At 60.9% G+C, this 16001-nt stretch overlaps 2 protein-coding genes across 2 annotated transcripts in view; one reads left to right on the forward strand and one right to left on the reverse strand.

Moving 5' to 3' along the window:
• Window positions 1-16: 16 nt before the first annotated feature.
• On the forward strand, window positions 17-5018 carry SLC31A2 (solute carrier family 31 member 2). Its single transcript, XM_080402147.1, has 4 exons — window positions 17-147; window positions 2631-2697; window positions 3447-3618; window positions 4222-5018. Exons 1-4 carry the CDS (start codon window positions 142-144, stop codon window positions 4388-4390), a joined length of 414 nt encoding a protein of 137 aa, XP_080258273.1. The 5' UTR covers window positions 17-141; the 3' UTR covers window positions 4391-5018.
• A 128-nt stretch (window positions 5019-5146) lies between these two features.
• Window positions 5147-16001, reverse strand: part of NIBAN2 (niban apoptosis regulator 2) — a 31277-nt gene continuing 20422 nt past the window's right edge. Inside the window, exons 5-14 of the mRNA XM_080402138.1 lie at window positions 15108-15275; window positions 11487-11602; window positions 11307-11411; window positions 10168-10330; window positions 9532-9719; window positions 9175-9330; window positions 8463-8579; window positions 7919-8026; window positions 7695-7806; window positions 5147-7304 (exon numbers count right to left, since the gene is read on the reverse strand). Coding sequence (XP_080258264.1) covers window positions 6361-7304; window positions 7695-7806; window positions 7919-8026; window positions 8463-8579; window positions 9175-9330; window positions 9532-9719; window positions 10168-10330; window positions 11307-11411; window positions 11487-11602; window positions 15108-15275 — 2177 coding nt within the window. The 3' untranslated portion in view covers window positions 5147-6360. The remainder of the gene's footprint in view (window positions 7305-7694; window positions 7807-7918; window positions 8027-8462; window positions 8580-9174; window positions 9331-9531; window positions 9720-10167; window positions 10331-11306; window positions 11412-11486; window positions 11603-15107; window positions 15276-16001) is intronic.

Below are 16001 nucleotides of genomic sequence, written 5' to 3' on the forward strand. Positions count from 1 at the left end.
CCGGCGCGTGCCTCGCCCCCCTCCGCACTACAACTCCCAGCGAGCCCCGCTGCCCGCGTCAGCGCCCGCGACGGGCCGGGCCGGGCCGAGCCGAGCCGGGCTGCGACGGGGCGGGCAGCGACGGGGCCGCGCACCGCCGCCATGCAGGTGAGCCGGGCCGGGGGGCGGCCGGGCCGGGTGTGCGTCCCGGGGGAGCCCCGCAGGCTCACCGGTGCGGGACCCGTAGGTCGGCGCGGAGACCACGCACGTCCCTGCGTAGCCGCTGCGCCCCCCCGCGCCCCCCGCTCAGCCGGGGCCGGGCAGCGATCCCCAAACCGCGGCCCCGGTGAGGCGTGAGGCGGGTGGGCAGCCTGCGCCTGGCACCCCGGGGCTGCGCGTCCCCTACCCGAAGGCTCCCTGTCACCCGCTGCCCTGTCACCCGCTGCCCCTTATCACCTGTCACCCCTTATCACCTGTCACCCACTCCCCCATCACCTACGCTCCCCCACCGCCAGCTCTCCCCTATCACCCACTCCCCACTGTCTCCCACTCCCGTCCCCCACTCCTGTCACCCCCGCTCCCCCTGTCACCCGCTCTCTGCCGTCACTCTCTCGCCCATCCCCGTGGCGGGGCTGTCGCGGGTGCCAGCTGACACCAGCCCCTCGAGCTCACGTCGTGGCACCAGCCTTAATCCATCGCCCTGGCACAGGTTTGTGCTTTAAGCTCAGGTGTGAGGTGCGATGCTTAAGGCTCCTGGGTCCTCCCGGTTTGCTGGCACCAGCCTCCTGTAGCAGCATCCCAGTGAGGCTCAAGGGGTGGCTCCCACTGGGTCCAGGGAGCACCCTGGTGTGGGGACATCTCCCCAGGCCACTGTGTCCCCAGTGGGGGCTGCAGCTGGGGCTGGCTGGAGCAGCCGTGCTGTTTTGCATCCCAGGGGTCGGTGCGCTGCAGGGAGGCAGCTCATCCCGCCGTTCGGGGCCAGGTGTCCCAGTCAGACTGGAGCAGCAGGTTGGGATGTGCCAGGCAGCCCAACACTGCTTCACATGTACACCACTGTTTTTTTCACTTAACGGCGAAGGTTAACCCCAGAACTGCAGCAAATTAAGTGGTGACACATAGGTGTTGCGTGCATGGGAGGAGGCAGCGCAGGATATCTTTCAGCAGCTTGATTTGCGTGTGTGAACACCAGCAAGGTGCAGAGGAGGAGCAGGGCGCAGCCTTACCCCGGTGCCTGCTGAATCACTGCCGTGTGGGCAGGGGCGTGAGGACAGGACCGCATCCCTCCAAGCCATATCCCTGGGCCTGCCCCATCGCCCCGCCAGCACAATTCCTCTCTTGCAAAGGGCGCAGAGATTTTTAGGGTTCGTCCTTTTGAGGTTTGCATCTCACCCAGCAAGATGCTGTCTCCGGGGAGATCATGCTCTAGTGTGGCTATAGGAGAGGAGCGAGGGGTCGTTGGACCAAGAGGCATCGTTTTGGTCTCACAGCCACGCTGGGTGCCTGAAGACACGTGGCTTCACCCCAGGCTGGGAGACCTGGTGCAGTGAGGGGATCTTCTGCTGGTCACTTTTCTTCCCCTGTCCTTAAGATAGTTACTTTTTCCTTACAAGACACTGCAGACTTATGGGTGAAGCCTGCAAAGGAGAAATAGCTTTATTTAAAGGCTAATTATCATTAATCTGTTGCCAAAGGAAGCTTAAAAGCATGAGCCAATTATACATGCTAATGTGCTTTGGGTAACAAGCGGCCGAAGGGTGTAATTAGAGCCCGTCTGCGGTGTGGACACCCGGTTATGGGATGGTATTTCTGGCCGAGGCCGGTCCCGTCAGCCACATCTGCTGGTGCCAGTAACGGCAGGCGCGGGCGGCCAAAGCCGGGTCGGTGCAGCAGAGGAGAGAGCACAAGCCCCAGGAGCACTAGCTAGAGGGAGGCGCTGAAGGGAGGCAGAAAATAACCCAACAAAATTCCACTTTTTGGTGGTAAAACGAGCAAGACTTGGCAGCTGTGGTATCAGCACTGTAGGTGGATTCGTTACGCAAGAGCAGTACTTGTTCTTCGTGTTTGAGTGTGATAAAGAGGGGGTTGATGCCTTTGTAGGTCCCGGCAGCCCCAGTGCTTGGACCGATGCTCTTGTGCCAGGGAGGCAGCCCTGGACCAGCCACCCTGGCGCCCATCATCAGGCCTGTGGCTGCTTTGGCCGGTCCCGGCGATGCAAGAGGAGCCCCGGGAGGCAGAGGAGAGCAGAGGGTGGCTGGGCTCTGGCCACCACTGCTTCAGGCTGCAGATGATGTCCACTAGCTTCTGTCTGTCTCCCACAGACCTTCCCTTCTCAAATCTGGGCTAATGAAGCCCTGGGCTCGTCTCTCTCTCACAGGGATAAACTCATTTTCTCACCATCCCAGACAGGCGCGGGAACTGCTGCTAGAGGTAAAAACTGTCTGGCTAGAGGGTGGTCTGCGTGACTGATTTTCAGTGCAAGTTCCTCTTCCAGTTTCAGGAATTTGGGGGTGGGAAATTGCACCGTTTGGTAAAACCCCGGCTGAGCATCAGCACTGGGGCTCAGCCCTTCGGAGTGGTGGGTGCATGGACCCACTGAAGGTGTGGGCACCCCAGCCCCTGTCTGCCCCATCACTGCTTGACCTCTCTTCCAGATGTCCTTCTACTTCTCGGACACAGCAGTGCTGCTGTTTGACTTCTGGAGCGTCCACACCCCCACAGGTAGGCTGCCAGCCCCAGGACACCCATCTGTCCGGCTGTCCAGCTGTGTTTTCCACCCAGGGAAAGGGATGTGGGGCAGAGAACCAAGCCGTGGCTTTGCATTCCCAGCCGGAGCAGTGTTAGCAATGGGCTGGGAGTAGGGGGAGCAGGGCGCCCACCCAGCATTAGTGTGGGGGCACCTACTGCTTGGAGGGGTCGGGGCAGAGCTCTGGTGGGCTCCACTTGCCCCAGAGCTCGGCGGGCACTGCCTGTTTTTGGCTGACCCTTTCCTACCGTGATGAACAGTGCCGTGCCCCCGTAATGCCCTGGGCAGGGGGTGATCCTCCCAAGCTGCTCAGGGAAGCATCCCCCTCCCAGGCCTGCCAACCCCCGTCTTCCTGGTCACTCGGTGGTGACTCAGGTTCCTGTTTTCTTTTACGCTGTTGGGGTTTTTTAAATTATTGTCCCAGCATCATACTTCAACCTTCTCATTTTTATGGAGTAGATGCTGATTTTTTTCAGAGCAACCCCTTCCAAAAAATACTCCCTAGGAATATGGAGGGGGGATTGGGCTAAATACGTCGTTTCCCAGCACATCCCAAACCTGCTGCCTGTCACTGCGGCCCAACCCCAATCCCAGGACCCCTTCGTTCCTTCCACTTTATCCTATGGATGTGCCCAAGCCCTCTGTGCCAGGACCTGCTGTCCCCCTCCTTGCCCCCACACCCCCTCTCCCACCAGCACGCAGCAGCAGGGTGTTTCTCATGCAGGGATGGCGCTCTCAGTGCTGGTGATCCTGCTGCTGTCGATGCTTTACGAAGCCGTCAAGATGGGTAAGGCCGTGCTGCTGCGGCGGGCACTGCTGGCTCTGCCCCACAGCCTCAGCCGGGAGGCACTGGTGGAGCCGGAGGAGGAGGAGGACACTGGCCTCACACAGGGCAGGTACTGTGGGGACCCCCATGCACCTGGCTAGTGGGGTCTGGGGGCTGGGGCTCAGGAATGGATGTAGGACCCCTGGGCTAGCGCAGGAGGGGAGCAAGGCTGTGAAGGGGCAGACGGGGATTAACAGGCTTGCGGGAAAGAGGTAGGTGTACAGCCTCGGGGGGTGGCCCTGGGGGCATCCCGGCCCCTCCAGGTACTGGGGGAGATGTCCAGGGTGTTCTTCAACTGTCTTAAATGCTCACATTCCCCCAGGAGCCACTGTGGGTGCAGGAGGGTCCTTGTGCTTCAGGGCTGGGAACCAGCAGCAGCTCAGGCACCCCAGCAAAGCTGGCCCAGGTCTTTCCTTCCCAGCACAAGCCATTGGAGCCAAGCCCTGGGGTTTTCTGTTTCATCCCAGACCATTCCCGAGGCTCTTCTTCCTGCCAACCTCTTAGTAATACCCTCCCGGTGCTGTTGGCGTGGGATTTCCCCCTGCACTGCTGGTTGTAGCCCCCATCCCTCTCCCTTCTCCCCAAACCCATCTCTGCCCGCTGTGGACTGCTGGCGAGGCGGGGGTGCCAGCTGCCCTGGCCCCTCATTGATGGGGTTTCCCATCTTCCACAGGTGGTTTCAGTACCACGTCGGCCAGACGCTGTTCCACGTGGTGCAGGTGGTGCTGGGCTACATGGTGATGCTGGCCGTCATGTCCTACAACACCTGGATCTTTCTGGGGGCCATTGCCGGCTCCACACTGGGCTATTTCCTGGTGTACCCCCTGCTCGGTCGGGGGTAGGCACCCCCCCGGGATGGTGGGTGATGTGCTCCATGCCTCCTGCTACTTTGTCTGGAATAGCTGCTGTCACTTCTGCTGGGTCTGTCCTTGTCCCTGTCCTGTGCGGGACACAGCACCCCAAGGATTTGCTGCGGGGACCCCCAGTGCTGGCCTGATTCGGGTGGGGAGGTGCTGGGGAGTCCCATGGCCAGCACTCTGCCACACTGCCACCGTCCTCGGCTGGTGGCTGCCCCCCGGCTCTCAGGGAGCTTTGGCCGGGTGATGACGGTAGGGGGGTGCTGGGCATTTCCTCCCCCCAACACTTCAGGGGGTTCATCCTGGCTGGAACAAGAATGGCCCAGTGACCTGCTGGGGAAGGGGACATGCTGGGGACAGGCATCCCTGCCCTTCTGCTCAGAACTTCCCTGCACCAAGCCCCAATTCACACAGTGCCTTCTGGGGACAAGGGGGGGTCCTGTTGACCTTCCCCGCCCCCATCGCCCCCTACTCCTGCCCAGGGCTTCAGGGATGGGGTCAGAGCAGCCCCCAGGCCATGCGTGGGGCTGTGCTGAGGGGAAGCTGCTGCTGCGGGTGCCTCTTGCTGCTTTCTCGGGACGCCCCTTTTAATAAAAGTCATCTCAGTTGTTCAGCTCCTGGCTCGTATTGCTGCTGGGTGGTCTCAGGATGGGGCACCCCCCCAGCCTTCGTGGGAGTAGGGAGCCCCAGCCCTACCCCTCCAGCCCAGCCCCTGGGGGCATAAGAACAGTCTCCTCTGGCTTTAAATAAAGCTTTTCCGTTTTATTAATTATTATAAGCATATTTTTAAACATTTGTATAACTTTCTTAATAAAATATCCTGGAAGAGACAGGTTTTAAGTTCCCAAAGCAAGGCACTCTGGGGGGTGTCCTTCCCAAGCGGGTTCGGCCGGGCACCCCCCTTCAGAGGCAGAAACAGCGGCACCTAAAATACAGGCGAGTGTCGGGGTGCTGGTCCCTGCTCCGTGCACGTGCACACGTGTCTCACGCTCACGAGTCCTGCCAACTCCCGCCAGCTCCGGGGCTTTTAGCATCTCTGCATGGGGGCTGTGCCAGTCCCGTCCCCCTCCCCACGGTGGGCAGGGCTGCTGGGGGGGGCAGCAAGCCCCTGCTAAGGCACCAGCTCTTTGCTTCGCCATCGGTGCAGGTGCCAAAACCTGCAGAGCCTGAGAGCCAGAGAAATCATCCGTGCACGGTGCTGGGGAGCACCGGTGGGTGAGAGCTGGGGTCCCTCCGCTGCGTGGCAAGCCTCAGCCCGGAGGCAGCCCCTGGGGGCACTGCGTGAATGCCGCCTTCCCCTCTAACATTTTCCTCTGAACTTAAATAGCTGCTTGAAGACCCTGCGGTGAGGGTAGTCAGGGGGTGGGCGCTGGGTGCTGTGAGCTCAGCCTGGGCGCTGCCAGCCCCAGCTCTTGCCTCACCAGCAGCAGTGCCAGCACCCATCCCTGCCCTGCCCCGGCTGCTATCACATTTTCCATCATCCCCTGCAGTCCCCTCTCCCACGGGCACTGCTGGAGCTGGCTGGGTAGGATGGCAGTGGGCAGGCTTCCAGGAAACCCCCGGGTTGGGGCAGGGACTGACCCTCACCCATCCACGGTGGGGTTAGTGCCAGCTCCCCCCTGGCAGCCACAGGCACTTGTGCTGGGGCGGGGGGGGTGGGAGGAGGCAGATAAAGCATCTCTTCAGTAGAAAAGAAGAAAATAAGGCAGAAGGACAGAGCAGAGTCCAGGGGGTGCCCTGTGCCAGGGCAGGGGCCCCCCAGTCCGACCCAGTAGGACCACTTGGCTGTGGCCAGACCCACGCAGCAGCGAGGACCCCCCCCCAGGCTAGGCAATAAGGTCTCAGTGTTCCCCATCCCCTCCCTCTCCCGCTGTGCTGCTTTCTGTCCCCAGCAGCACAGCAGGTCCTATTCCCCCTACCCCAACCCCCAGCATCACTGGGGCCAGTCCATGGGGCTAGAACTCAGTCTGCACCCCCTCACCACTCTCTGTTGTGCCCATGGGCTGCAGGGCTCTGCACTTGCCAACCGGGGGGGTCACCTCCTCACCCGTCTCCTTGTCACTGGGCTGGTGGCAAGCGGTCCCGGCGGATGGCGATGGGGTCTCAGCTGTGGGTACGGGCGATGCTGGTGTGGCATGGGGCACCTTGGCCTCTGCTGGGCCATCGGCTGCCCTGGGTTTGGGTGGTGCTGGTGCGGTGTGTTGCACACTGGCCCCTAACGGGACATCAGCTCTGGGCATGGGTGATGCCAGCATGGGTGGTGCTGGTGCGTCATGTTGCACCGCAGCTCCTGATGGGACCTCGGCTCCAGGGACAGGTGATGTTGGAGCAGCATGTTGCACCCCAGCCCCCGATGGGACTTCAGCTCCAGGCACAGGCGATGCCGGTGTGGCGCAGTGCACCCCGTCCCCCTCACTGGCTGGATCTTGTGGGAGGACGTCACCTGTGACAGACCCTACCGCCACCACCACCACCTCCTCGGTGGCACTGCTCTCCTGTGTGGTGTTGGTACCGTTCGTCAGCTGCTCCTCCTCCGCCTTGACGCTGTCCCCAAGGCTCTCCTTCGCCAGCGCCTTCCGGATCTCCTGCACCCCATCGGGGGAGCTCGGCTGCGCGCCAGGGTCCGGCTCCTCTGGCTCTGGGGAGCCGGGCTGCAGCAGCGCCTCAGCACGCACTGCGTAGGGCAGGCCCCCCTCGTCGTCTTGGATCACTGACACCACTTGCTTGGCCCTGCGGCGCTTGTCGGCTGCTGGCTCAGGCTCCGGCTGCCCGCTGTACTCCTCGCCCCAGTCGATGGGGATGCTCTCACCCAGGAGGTGCAGGTTGGGATCGCTGTTGTGCATGACCATGCTGTCTCGGTACAGGTTGTGCTTCCGCTGCACGGCTGCCTCCTTCACAGCTGGGGGACCGAGAGAGATGTCAGACGGACTGTGGGCACAGGGCAGTGCCCACCACGCTTGGGCACCTCTCCCCGCCAGCCCCTTGGGTGTCTGGAGCTGGGCAGAGGGTTCAGCATCTCACCTACTGCTCAGCTGGGAAAGCTGCTCCTGGTACAGCCCCCGGCACCCTCCTCAGAGTCCTCCCTCCTCCTATGGTTCCCAGCACCCTGCAAGGGTGCACCCTTCCTCCTATGGTCCCCAGCATCCATCACCGTCCCTCCAGGTGCTGCTGAGCTCAGGTTTGGCTCACACTGACTCCATCCAGGACCAAACACCCACCCCAGCGTGCTGGAGCCCCCCGAGGCAAAGAGCTGAGTGGGTCCAGGCTCCCTGGTGCTGCGGGACCCTACCTTGCATGATGTCTTTCATCACCGACTGTAGCACGACCTCCTCGTAAGTGTTCTCCACCAGGATGAAGCTGGCAAAGTCCTCGAAGATCAGCTCCTGAAACTTGGCTAATTCCTGCCGCAGGGGAGAGCCTGCTCAGCTGGGGGGCAATGGGAGGGAGGGATGCTCCAGCCCCTCCGTGGGGGAGAGTGGTCCTTCCCTCCGACCCCAAACTGCACCCTCTTACCCCCTTGCAGGTCGGTGCCAGCTTCTTCAGCAGGAAGGGGATGGTGATCTGCAGCAGGGCCTCCCTGAAGAACTTCTTCCGCACAGTGCTGCTGTCGTAGTCATATTTCTGTGGGGTGAGTGAGAGGTACTGTTCAGTGGGGGCTGCGGGCTGGCAGCTCCCCCATTTGCCCCCCCCCCCCCCCCCCCATTTCCATGGGCATGAGCAAGTTCCTCTGCCCCTCACATCCTTCCCTCCAGCCGGTTCTGGGGGTGCCTGAACCCCGGTAGGAGCCAGCTCCTCCATCACGATCTGCAGAAAAGGTTTTTGGGCCAGCCTGAACCCGGGTGGCTTTTACAGTGATGCATGTGTTGAAGAGGGACCTAGTTCCTCCAAGTGATTTCAAGCTCACCTGCCCCACATCCCATCAAAATGCACAAAAAATATAAAGAAATATTTTCCCTGAAGACTTTTGTTAAAATTGGCAAGGTCACTCCTGGCCTCTCCCGCAGGCTGCTGGCCCTCGCAACGAAGCCACCAAAAGCCCTGACCCGCCACCCCTCACCTTGAGCACCCTCTCGAGGATGCGCTGGATGGACTTGCACAAGTCGTCTTTGCCCTGCAGCTTCCCCAGCTCCTGGTGGAGCAGGGTCTCGAATGTGAACACGGCGTCATCCATTTGCTGTGAGCAGAGACAGACAGTCAGTACTGGGAGGGGCGGGGGGGGGGCAATCCAAAGGGACCAACCATGGGGGTGGGCAGGGTGCTTTTTTGGGGCACTGCCACACCGAGATGAGCCTTCACACTGGTAATGTCCCTGGCATCCCAGCACGACATCCACTGACTCTGCCCTGGGGACCAAGGGTGCTGGGGGAGGAGGGTGCCCAAAGCTGGTTTGCACCCTCCCTTCTACACCCCGCTCCAGGTTTGGCTGGATCAGACCCCCAGAACTGGGCTACTGGCCCTGCTGGTGCCAGTGGGCTCAGCGGCAGAGGGGCAGCTGTGCCGGGATGCCCAAGCCTGGGTGCCGAGTTGGAAGGGTGCCCCACGCTGCTGCCCACCCGTGGGGTTCCACCCTGCCTGGGCTCCAGCCCAAAGGGCCAGATCCATCACACGTCCTTAGGTGGGTGCTAAGGACATGAAGGTCCCCAAGACAGGACAGACATCCCAGCCAAATCCCTGCCAGTGCTGCACAGCCTGGGCTCCCCACCCTGCCTCCCATCCCCAGCACTCTGCTCAGCCAGGGGGACACGGGAGGACCCCGGTCCCTGTCCCACCTGTCTCATGTGGATCTGGGCCCTCTGCTTGAAGACGGACGTGCTGGAGACATCAAATCGCTGCTGAAGGCCCTCCAGTTTCAGCTGGTCCATCTTCTCATAGCACGACTGCATCTTGACCGGGTGGAAAGCCAGGTGGGAAAGCTTCTCCATGTACTGGGGGTAAAACCAAGCTCAGCAGGGCAGGACAGCCTCCCTGCATACTCGGGGTTGGGACATGCCACCCCACACAGGACTCATCCCCATGTGTTTTCTCAGCCTGGCATTCCCCAGTGCTGTCCACACTGAGGACGGCAGCAGGACTGGCCCCGCCACCCCCAAGCCCACCAGCCAGCAAGGAGCATCACCAGGTCTCACCTCCACCAGTTTCTCCAGACCACCTTCGTTGACGATGTTCATGTTCATGTCTGTCACCTCCTTGAAGAAGACCTCCCGCACCTCAGCAAAGCCCTGGCTCGTGGGGGTCATCAGGGCTTCCAGGATGGAGGAGATGTAGGGCTGGACATGGTTACGGACACAGACCTCCGCTTTGGGAAGGACGAATGCTGGGCAGAAAGCGGGGATAAGCATGGTGATGCTCCTCCTCTGCCCTTCCAGCTCTTCAAATGAGGTCCTGAACCCACCCTAGGTGGGGAACCTGTGCCCCTCCCCAAGCCTCTCCAGAAGATGGCTCCCAGACTTGCAGGACAATGCAAGTTTTTTTTGCAGAGGGCTCTCAGTCTGTACTGGACCCATTCCTGCCCCACTGCCTTGCTTGAGGGGGTCACCGTCCACCTTGCCCCCCACCTCTGGGGACAATGCCAATGAGGATGTGCACCCTGGCAACTGTGGCTACTGGCATCTCCCCAGGGGTGCTGGGCTGTGCTGGCAGGAGCCACACTGCACCCCAGGAACAGCCACATCTTGGGGACATAGTGGTAATGCCACACCAGGAGCTGGTCACAAACACAGCCACATACATCTATGTCCATGCACCTCCCCACAGGGCTGTACCTCGGATCTTGCTGGCCAAGTGCTCCTTGGAAGTGATGATCTGGTCCATGTCTGTGCGGATGGTGCTCTCCATCTGGGGCCGCTCCTGTTCGCACTTGGCCATCGCTGCATCGTACTGGGCATTAGTCTGCTCATAGACCATCCTATAGACAGCATCCGAGATCTGGCAGGAGAGAGATGGCGTGGTCAGCTGCCCCCCATGCCTCCTGCTGCCCCCCTAACCAGCGCCTCCAGCACCAGGTGCCTGCAGGACCTGTGGAGCCTTCACTCGTGCCCCCAAGCTGCATGGGATGAAGCTCCCACAGTACAGAAGCTGCTCTGAAGCGGTACCCGAGGGGCAGAGAGCCAAGCCCTGCCTCCATCAGCCAACCTGCCCCAGGCAGGTCTGGAGATGCTGCAGGTCTGGGGATGCTGGTGGTCCAGGCAGGAGAGCCCCTGGCCCAGTTTGAAAGCTATGACCTGCCCCGTGGGGTCTCAGGAACCAACCCCAAGCAGGTGGAGCCTCCTGCTGAGGCTTCGTGGTCACTTTGCAGCCAAACTCCATGATTTCAGGGCTGCTGGGAGGCAGAGCTGCCCCCCCGCACCACCACCACCCCCTCCCTTGGGCTTCCCAGCTTTGCAGCTAAGACCGCAGCTACTGAAAAAGTGCGTTTGTGCATTTTTAGGCTGCTCCAGTGGCACATTGTGAGCCTGGTGGTAATTATCTATCAGCTTTTAAGGTTCTAGCAGGCAGTTTTGAAGAGCCTTCAGTCTTTCGCAAGGGTTCAGGCTGGATTTAGCCTGTGCTGCTCTAAAAATGGCTCGGCTAAATATAGCCAGGACGGGCTTCGCTGCGGGGCTGGGCTTCCTCCTGTTTGCTTCCCTTGCCCCAGGGAGCAGGCAGCGCAGGCAGGGATGGGCAGGGCCGCTCGCAGGGGGACAACAAGGAGCTTTAAAGAGCCACAGTGGAGAATAAGGACGGCTGCCTTGAGAGGGGGTGATGCGGGGGGCAGCGCTGGCTCTGGCAGGCAGGAAAGCTGGCAGGCACCCAGCCCCGTGCGAAGGGAGGCAGCAGCGCAGCCCCCAAAGCAGAGTTAGTGCGGGCAGGGGGGGAGCAGGTGATGATGACCCCCCCCCCCCCAGCAGCCCCAGCCCCACACCTGGATCCAGGTCCGCTGGCGCTCCTGAGCCTTGCCCTTCAGCCGGGGGCCGATGGCGGTCCTCAGCTCGGGGAGCAGCTCCTCCATCACCAGGTTGCTCAGGACCTGCAAAGGCAGGAGGCTCTGGGGACCCTGCTCAGCCCACAGCCCACCACCCCAGCCTTGGGGAGAGCTCCTCACCTGGGTTTCGTTGCCGCACAGCATGTCCCAGGTGCCATACTGCTCCTTTGACTGGCGGTACATGCGGACGGCATCTGTGAAGGCTGGAGCCTCCACTTTGGAGTCCTCAGAGATCCCTGGGGAGGAGACCAGTGAGCAGCCCAGCACAGGGAGCGAGAGGCAGCCCAGCTGCTTGCAGCACCCCAGCCTACCTTCACAGGGGGTCCCTTGCACCCCCCGACACCCTCGGACCCACACAAGAAGCTCAGGGCTATCACTGGGACTGGGGGACCCCACTCCAAGCTGCTGTCTCTGCCCGGGTGGGGGGCAGCGGTCTCCCAGACACACCAGATCCCCTCCAGAGCTGGACGAAGGGCAGGGAGGCAGGAGGAGGGGCATGGCAGGACGGGGGGCTCAGTGACTCTCAAGGGTGCAGGGGACCTGGGGGGTCAGAGAGCCCTGAAGGCACAGCAGAAGCAGGGGTTCAGCAGTTGGGGGGGGCTCACTGACCCCCAACACTGCAGGAAGCAGTGCAGCTCGGGAGGGAGAGGGAATCAGTGAAGTGGTGTCGGGGATGAGCCAGCCCCAGGAGGCACGCTATGCTGCAGCTGGTGGGGCTGCCCCCTGGGATGTCCCTGCCACCGGCACAAGGGGGACTCTGACATCACCCCCACCCCCCCCGCAGCACCCAGGGTGAGGGGCAGGGTGCTGGGAGCCTGCAGCCGTGTCCCATGGGGAGGTGGAGATGGGGACAGTGGACAGGCAGGACAGCCTTGGAGCCCACTGGCACGTGTCCCACACGTGTCACTGCCTCGCCCCAGCCTCTCTGGGCCCTGCCTTTTGGGGGTCCCTGTCAGCCAGAAAGAAACGCTCCTGGGAGGGAAACCCACCCCAGCACCCCAACTCCCCTCCCCATGCCCGGAGCCCCGGCAGGAGGAAAGCAGGATGGGACCCAAGCCCTGGGTGGCCCCATGGCGAAGGGTCCCCCAGCAGAGCCACCCTGCTCAGGGGCTCCCAGAGAGCATCCCCGCAGCAACGACAGTGGAGGTTCGTGGCACGTCCCTGGACCGCCCAGCGAGCCGGCGTGCTGGGGAGATGCAGCCAGGGGTGATTCTCCCTTCCCAGGAGGGACAGCCCAGGGCGGTAAGCGGATCTTTTCCAATGAACACAGATTTTTCTAAGATGATTACATTTAACTCCAAGCCTAAGCAGCTTTTCCTAAGGGGCAGCTTAACATACACAGGAAAAATACTCAGAAAGTCAAGTCTGACCCTTTCTCAGTGCTCAGTGGGAGCCAGAGCAGGGCTGAGCTTCCAGGGGCCAGTGCTCCTCCATCCACGGCTCCTTGCAGCTCAGCATCACCGCCTGGTTGGGACAGCCTGCTACGGGCTTCAGTCCCCTGCCAGAGCTGCTACAGCCAAACCTCGTCCTCCAAACCATGCAGAGAGCAGGGCAGGATTTGCCCCCTGAGAAGCCACCTGGATCTGCCCCACCAGGGTCACTCATCCCTGGCTCAGCCTGGGGGACAGCAGGCTGCGGGGACCCGTCCCCAGCCCTGTGCCCTGGCCAGGGACAAGCAGACAGGGCTGGCTGCAGGAAGCCACTGTGCCACTTCGCAGGGCAAATTTAATGAGTTTGCTTCATTAATATCCAGCTCATTAGGCACTGATCTGAGCTTGCCTTGTCAGGGACGGGAAGCAACTGCCCAAGCCTGGACCCGGTCCTGGAAAGGCTCCTGGGGTGATGGTGCACCGTGGGATAGGAGTACCCAACACTGGAGAGCAATGCTACACCTTGGCTTTTCCAAAGTCCAGCCCGCTCACAGCACAGGATAATCCCCTCTCACCAGAGGGAGAGGAAGAAATGTGAGTCTGAAGTTGGGTTTTGCCCCAAACACAGCTGAACAGGGCAGCCTGCCCACAACAAGGTGCAAGAGTCAGTGGGGCAGGCACTGCTTCAGCCCCATGTGCCACCTTACAGGACATTCTCGGAGCAGCCAAGGGCACCCAGGCTCCAGGGAAACCAGGCTAGACACCTCCTGCATGAGGAATGATGTTGCACATCCCCAGTCCATACAGAAGAGCTGGTGTTACAAAAATACAGTCTTAAAAAGGGAGGTGAAAATTCCCACACTCATCACAACCAGAGGCAGAAACGGAAACTCTAGTTTAGGAAAAAAAAACATAAATTGCTCAGCAACAACAAAAGAGCTTTCATGGAATTTGAAATAGTATCTCGGACCTCGCAGGAGCAGTGAGGGGCAGAAATGGCACTCGGGAGGGAAGAACCATCTCGCAGAGAAACTCAGGCTGTGGAAATGCAGAAACCCACCAGCACGGAGCCTTCCCCGGACCACTGGGAGGAGAGGATTTAATGGCACAACCCTGGCTGGCAGCAGGGGTGGCGGAGGGGCTCACATCTCTCCTCTCCCCCACAGCAGCACCCAGCAGCCAGGGCAGGGGGGGAAATTAAAGCTAAATAAAGTGAATTTTTGTTAGTAGGCACAATCGATTTCTCTTGTATCAGGAGCTGGGTTTGCTCACAGTGTCCCACCTTTGTGGGTTCAGCTAGCAAGCACGGGGGGTGCAGCAGCATCCCCTGGGGGGACAGTGGCTGGAGGGGTGGCTGCACCCAGCCCCTCGCCAAGGTGCCCGGGCCCCGGGTGGGCTGCAGGGACACTCATCCCAATGAGCTCGGACACCCCCAGCTCACCAACAGTACGTGGATGTGTCCTGCAGCGAGGAGCACCAAAAGGAAGGGAAAGAGCAAAGCTTTCAGAAGATTTAACCTAACATGGGAGGATGGAAACCCCCATCCAAACTCAAGCTCCAGAACCAACCCCATTACCCCACTCCCTAAACAACTAAACTCCCTGAACAGCAGCTCTGGGGCTACACGGAGCTCCCAGGAGTGAAAGAAGCACTTTTAAAATAGGCAGCATTGCTCTTTGCCCACTGAAAGACACAATTTTGAGCAGGTTTCAGCACTGGCACCTCCTTCCCCAGGAAACTTCTCACTATCCAAGGCACCACTGGGACCTGGGTCTCAGCCCAGGAGCGCACAGGCCACAGCCAAGCAGGAAAATCGTGTTTTCCTGCCAGAGTATCGCTGACGTGGGAGGCAGGTCCTGCCTCTGCCCTGGCCCCTCGCAGCCCTGCACCCCCCCTGCACCCCCCCTGCCCGCTGCCCTCGCTTGCCAGAGCCAGGCGGTGCCGGTGGGGTGGGGAGACGGACAGTGGGGCTTGGGGTTTCGATGACTAATTACCAAATATTTTCTACCTCAGGGTGGAAAATAGGCATCAGGGCGTCTCTTGAGCCAGGCTCTGCGCTGGCTCCTGCAAATGCTGCCTGCCTGCCCTCGTGCAGGCATCGCATTCCTTACGGGCAGTGGGATAAAGCCAGGCACAGGGATGCCCTGGCCACCTGGATCCCTCCCGCTCCCCACCCTCGCTCAGAGGGAAGATGAGATGTTCCATGATGCTCAACAACTCCCAGCCAATTCCTCCTCTTGACACCCAAATCACCCCCTTTACCCTAAAACCCAACCCGACCCCTGCAGGGTCCCCAGGACCCTCTCCAGAGCAGGAGGACGATGCCATCCCCACCCAAAGCCCCCGTGTCTCCCCTGCCAGCGTTGCTCACCATTGTTGCAGTGTCGTACACAGTCCTGGAAAACCGCCTGCCACTTCTCCTGCTCCTTGCCTGTCATCACGCAGAAATAATAGTGCCGGGCGTAGGGGTGCCAGAGGATGAGGGGGAAATCCGTGGGGCACTTCAAGATGGGGGAGTGCCCCGATTTGGGTGTCACACCTGCAGAGGGGGGAAGGATGCTTTGAGGAGCAGGACAGGGATGGGGATGCTGCAGGGCTGGGGGTGTCCATCTCCCCCAGCATTTGGGACGGGGGCTACAGCAGGGGCACACAAGACTCCTCAGCTCCTTCCCAGTGCCTTTGCTGTGAACTCTACCAAAAACACAGGGCAAAAAAAGCGTAAAAAGCCTCTTCCTTCCAAAAAAGAGATCAGAAATGAAAATTGGAAAATAAATATTAAAAAATCATTAATTCCAGCGTGAAACCTTCCTCATAGCTGCCAGTCTGCCCCTGCTGCTGCCGTGCACATACCCTGAACTGGCAAAGGGCTTGTTGCCCTGTGCGAGCTGCTTCAGCAGCTCCTGCCCCACTCCCCAGGGGCTGCCCTGGCCTTTAGGGACCCAGGGCAGGAGGACAGTGAGCAGGAGGGTCCTGGATGGAGGAGTGGGAGCTGCAGCTCTCATGGGGCCACAGGAACATCTTCCTTCCTTCCCCAGCAGCTGTGGCAGGACCTTAGCAGTACACACCTCACATTGCATCCCATACCCCACGGGGGGAATGGGGCTGTTCTCCTTCCCTACAGCCCCACACCCCAAAACCACCCCTTCCAGAAGGTTCCCAGGGATGCTACACCCCAAAACCACCCCTTCCAGAAGTCCCCAGGGATGCTACACCCCAAAACCACCCCTTCCAGAAGGTCCCCAGGCATGCCAGGTCCCCAGGACCA

This window comes from Falco punctatus (genome assembly GCF_963210335.1).
Source record: "Falco punctatus genome assembly, chromosome: 9".
NCBI classification, from domain to species: Eukaryota; Metazoa; Chordata; class Aves; order Falconiformes; family Falconidae; genus Falco; species Falco punctatus.

What these genes read in the sequence shown, in the direction of transcription:
- SLC31A2 (XM_080402147.1), top strand. An exon ending in GAGCGTCCACACCCCCACAG is followed by an intron (nt 2,698 to 3,446) that starts GTAGGCTGCCAG and finishes TTTCTCATGCAG; the next exon opens with GGATGGCGCTCTCAGTGCTG. An exon ending in ACTGGCCTCACACAGGGCAG is followed by an intron (nt 3,619 to 4,221) that starts GTACTGTGGGGA and finishes CATCTTCCACAG; the next exon opens with GTGGTTTCAGTACCACGTCG.